At 35.6% G+C, this 3,572-nt stretch overlaps 1 protein-coding gene across 3 annotated transcripts in view; it reads left to right on the top strand.

The window, feature by feature from the left end:
• Positions 1–3,572, top strand: part of Dnajc10 (DnaJ (Hsp40) homolog, subfamily C, member 10) — a 55,125-nt gene that overhangs the window by 36,308 nt on the left and 15,245 nt on the right. For all 3 annotated transcript variants that reach the window (XM_013030356.1, XM_013030348.1, XM_013030340.1), the window contains 2 exons: positions 475–594; positions 3,119–3,223. In XM_013030356.1, coding sequence (XP_012885810.1) covers positions 475–594; positions 3,119–3,223 — 225 coding nt within the window. The remainder of the gene's footprint in view (positions 1–474; positions 595–3,118; positions 3,224–3,572) is intronic.

Raw genomic sequence — 3,572 nt, forward strand, 5'->3', positions numbered from 1 at the left:
AAAAAAAAAAAAAAAGAACAACATGAGGAATGAATGAGACTGCATTGTGTGCATACTGGTAGCTAAAGGAATCATTAAGAGAGTGATCAGCCTGGCACTAGACAAAGAATACTGCCTTAATACATGAGACTCAAGACAGGAAAAGGGCGAGGGAGGGAAGGAAGGAAAAGGAATAAAGGCAGAAACAGATGGGAGCTGAAGGGAGAAGGCAAGATAGTTCCCGGGTCAGGCAGGTTTCTTAGTTTTCTTGATAAGGAAAAGGAAACTTTGTTTGCTGTTAGAGAGGTGGTAGTGGGAAACTTCAAGGATCATGGGGGTAGGCACAGATTTGCAGTTACTTTTCTTGAATGGAAAGTATTAAAACTGCAAAAATACAAGTCCTGAAATAAAAATTTTAAAGTATTTTGTATTAATTTTTTACAGTTGTCAAATTTATACCAAAAAGAAAGTGGCAAAACATTTTTCTTTTTTCAGATGACTAAAGGAAAAGTGAAAGCTGGGAAAGTAGACTGTCAGGCTTATGCCCAAACATGCCAGAAAGCTGGCATCAGAGCTTATCCAACAGTTAAGCTTTATCAGTATGACAGAACAAAGGTATGTACGTGTTTTTTCTCCATTCTTTCCTTTAGCCAGTCAAACCCAGGAAATGTGTTTCCAGTCTCTTGCTAGTTTCATCTCTTTTTGTTCTTTTCTTGTATTGCTGAACATTATTGAAGCAAACTATTTGTGTATATACTAAGTGATCTTCAAAAGGTTTTCTGGCTAGAGGCATGGCTCAGTGGTAGAACCACCCACCTGGCAAACACAGGCTCCAGTTGTGCCAAAAAAAAAGTTTTGTGTCTCATGGTTGAGATTTCAGTTGCTTTCATGTTTGGACTCTTGAATAGAAAGAGGCATAACAAAATATTCGTAGGCAGGCAATTATCGTGTAGTAGAATCCAAGGTAATAGTATTCTGTTTAGTTTATTTTTCCTACTTTTTATAGAATAAATATATATTATGTTTTAAATACCCCTTTCCCATAAAGGAAAATTTTAAGAAAATATTTTTACAATGCTTTTGAAATAGTCTCAGTAAATTAGCATTTATCTTAAAGAATTTTTACCAGGGGTTTAAGGTTACAAAATAAAAGTTAAGAGTCACTTGGTATAATGGAGACTTTACCAAAGGGAAAATCTACCAGTCGTCTTCACAAAATGCAAGTAACAACCTCAGATATTTGATACAAAAGCTATCTCTTAGCATATATAATTAGTAACTGAAAAAACTTAACGACATTTGCTGGCTTCTCAAGCAAAAGAATTAAAATGTTTTAACAAAATATAGCATCAATTCAAGAATTTTGAGACAGGATCAAAGCTCAATTTCTTAAAATTTGTTTGTAAGAAGTAAATGAATGAGGATATAGCTCAGTGGTAGAATATTTACCTAGCCAAGAAGGCATAATTCAATAGTCTTCTTAAACAAATGGTACTATTCTTCCTGGACTGAGGCTAATGACATATTTACCTCTTAAATCTTGATATTGCCAGTTGAACTATGTATATGAACAGAACACCAGGTACCTGTAGCTTATACCTGAAATCCTAGCTATTCAGGAGGCTGAGATCTGAGGATCTTAGTTCAAAGCCTGCCTAGGCAGATAATATAATCCAAAACATTCTTACTTCCAGTTAACCTGCAGAAAGCCAGAAATGAAAGTGTAGCTCAAGTGTTAGAGCACCAGCCTTGAGTGGAAAAGCCAAGCAAGACACAAGGCCCTGAGTTCAAGCCACAGTATCAACACACACACACACACACACACACACACACACATATAGAGTAAGAACAATAGAAAATTGTTAGGATACTAAGAATACCTTCTAATAATATGCTGGAATCTAGAGTAATATTGCCTTTGAGCATTTTTATTCAGAACTCTGCTACTGAAAAAGATAAGCTTGTTTCTTTAAGGGAACACCTGTGATAAGCTAACAAGTAATTGTCATATGTTCACACTTTATGGTAAAATATTGAAAGTAATTCTGAACTTTTTTCCTTCTTGAGGGAAAGTATCAGGCTTTAACCTGATATTTATTGGTAGCTCTAATACATTTTGATATAGCTAAAGAAATTAAGTGATGAATTTCAAAACTCTAGAATTTTTCTAGGTTTTTCAGTGAAGGCTTCTGATTTGTCAATAAGTTACCTCTGTCTTAACAGTCTGAAGCTTACAGAACAGTGTGAAGTTCATCTTCAGTCCCTTGGATTACTACAGCTCTATTTTACTGGTCAAAATGACACATGTCTGTAATCCCTGCACTTGGGAAGCTGAGGCAGCCATTGATTGTCAGATACACAGCAAAGATCCTGTGTTTAACAAAAAAAAGGAGGGGAGCTGTTTTCAGTTTTCAAAATAACTGAGAAATGGCTAACATTCATGTGAAATGAAAATCTGAAAGTATCAATATAATGAGCCTTCACAAAGTTAATCAGTCCATACATGGAACCTTTTAAAAAGATTACATTATTGTTTCCAGAGGGGTGTATAGGACAGAGTTAAGTGTCTGCCCCAGTTGGAAGACAAGTGATCCAGAAGACCATGCCAGACAGGCTGGCCAAAGCAAAATGAAGGTTAAAATAAACAGAAGTGCAAATAAAGTGGGTTATTGCACACAAGAACAAAATCCTTGCACACAACCTAAACTTTGGGGTTCATAAAAGGAAAGGGAACCAGTAGCTCCATTTAGAAGATCAGCAAAACTAGACACATTGACCTGCTTCTGCTTTTTTGCCTTCTGCTGTGAGCAGATGAACACTGGAAGATTGCATTGCTTTTTTCATCTGTGGCTGAGTGAGATTCTGTCAGTGCTTATGGTTGTATTAGATTAGAATGATTATTTCAGACATCTCTTCATGTACAATTTATAAATTTTTCTCAAAAATTATTTTCTGTTCTCATAACACTCTTAAAGAGTATTTGCTTCAGATACTGGTTAACAGTGCTTCTGTAGAATTTTTTCCTTGAAAAAAAAAGTAGATTTCAAATACTTAGAATTTTGAAACAGAAGTTTAACCAGTTTTATGGAAGTGTCATGTCCTAATTGAGTATTTTAAAAAAAACATTGTTTCCATCTAGAAAAGTATTAGAGAAGAGCTGATAAATGCCAGAGATGCAAAAACAATTGCTTCCTTCATTGATGGAAAATTGGAATCTCTCCAGAGTCAAGGAAAGAGAAATAAGGTGAGAGTTAAACCTAGAAATACTTTTGTCAAAAGTTAACAAAATTCTTAGCGTGTGTCCATGCATGTAAAATGAAGATTCAGAAAATAGAGAAATTTCTTCTATGGAAAATATGACAGGATATGGCCTCTAGACAATAAAATGCTGAGAAATTTGTACAAGTAAAATCATTTAGCAAATAGTAATGATAAGGTACCTACAAAAACTGATATGCAAGGGGCTGGGAAGGTGGCTCAGTGGTAGAGTGCTTGCCTTGCATACCTGAGGCCCTGGGTTCAATTCCTCAGCAACACATAAGCAAGAAGAAAAAAGCCGGAAGTGGCACTGTGGCTCAAGTGGTAGAGCACTA

This window comes from Dipodomys ordii, unplaced genomic scaffold (assembly GCF_000151885.1).
Source record: "Dipodomys ordii isolate 6190 unplaced genomic scaffold, Dord_2.0 Scaffold5, whole genome shotgun sequence".
NCBI lineage: Eukaryota > Metazoa > Chordata > Mammalia > Rodentia > Heteromyidae > Dipodomys > Dipodomys ordii.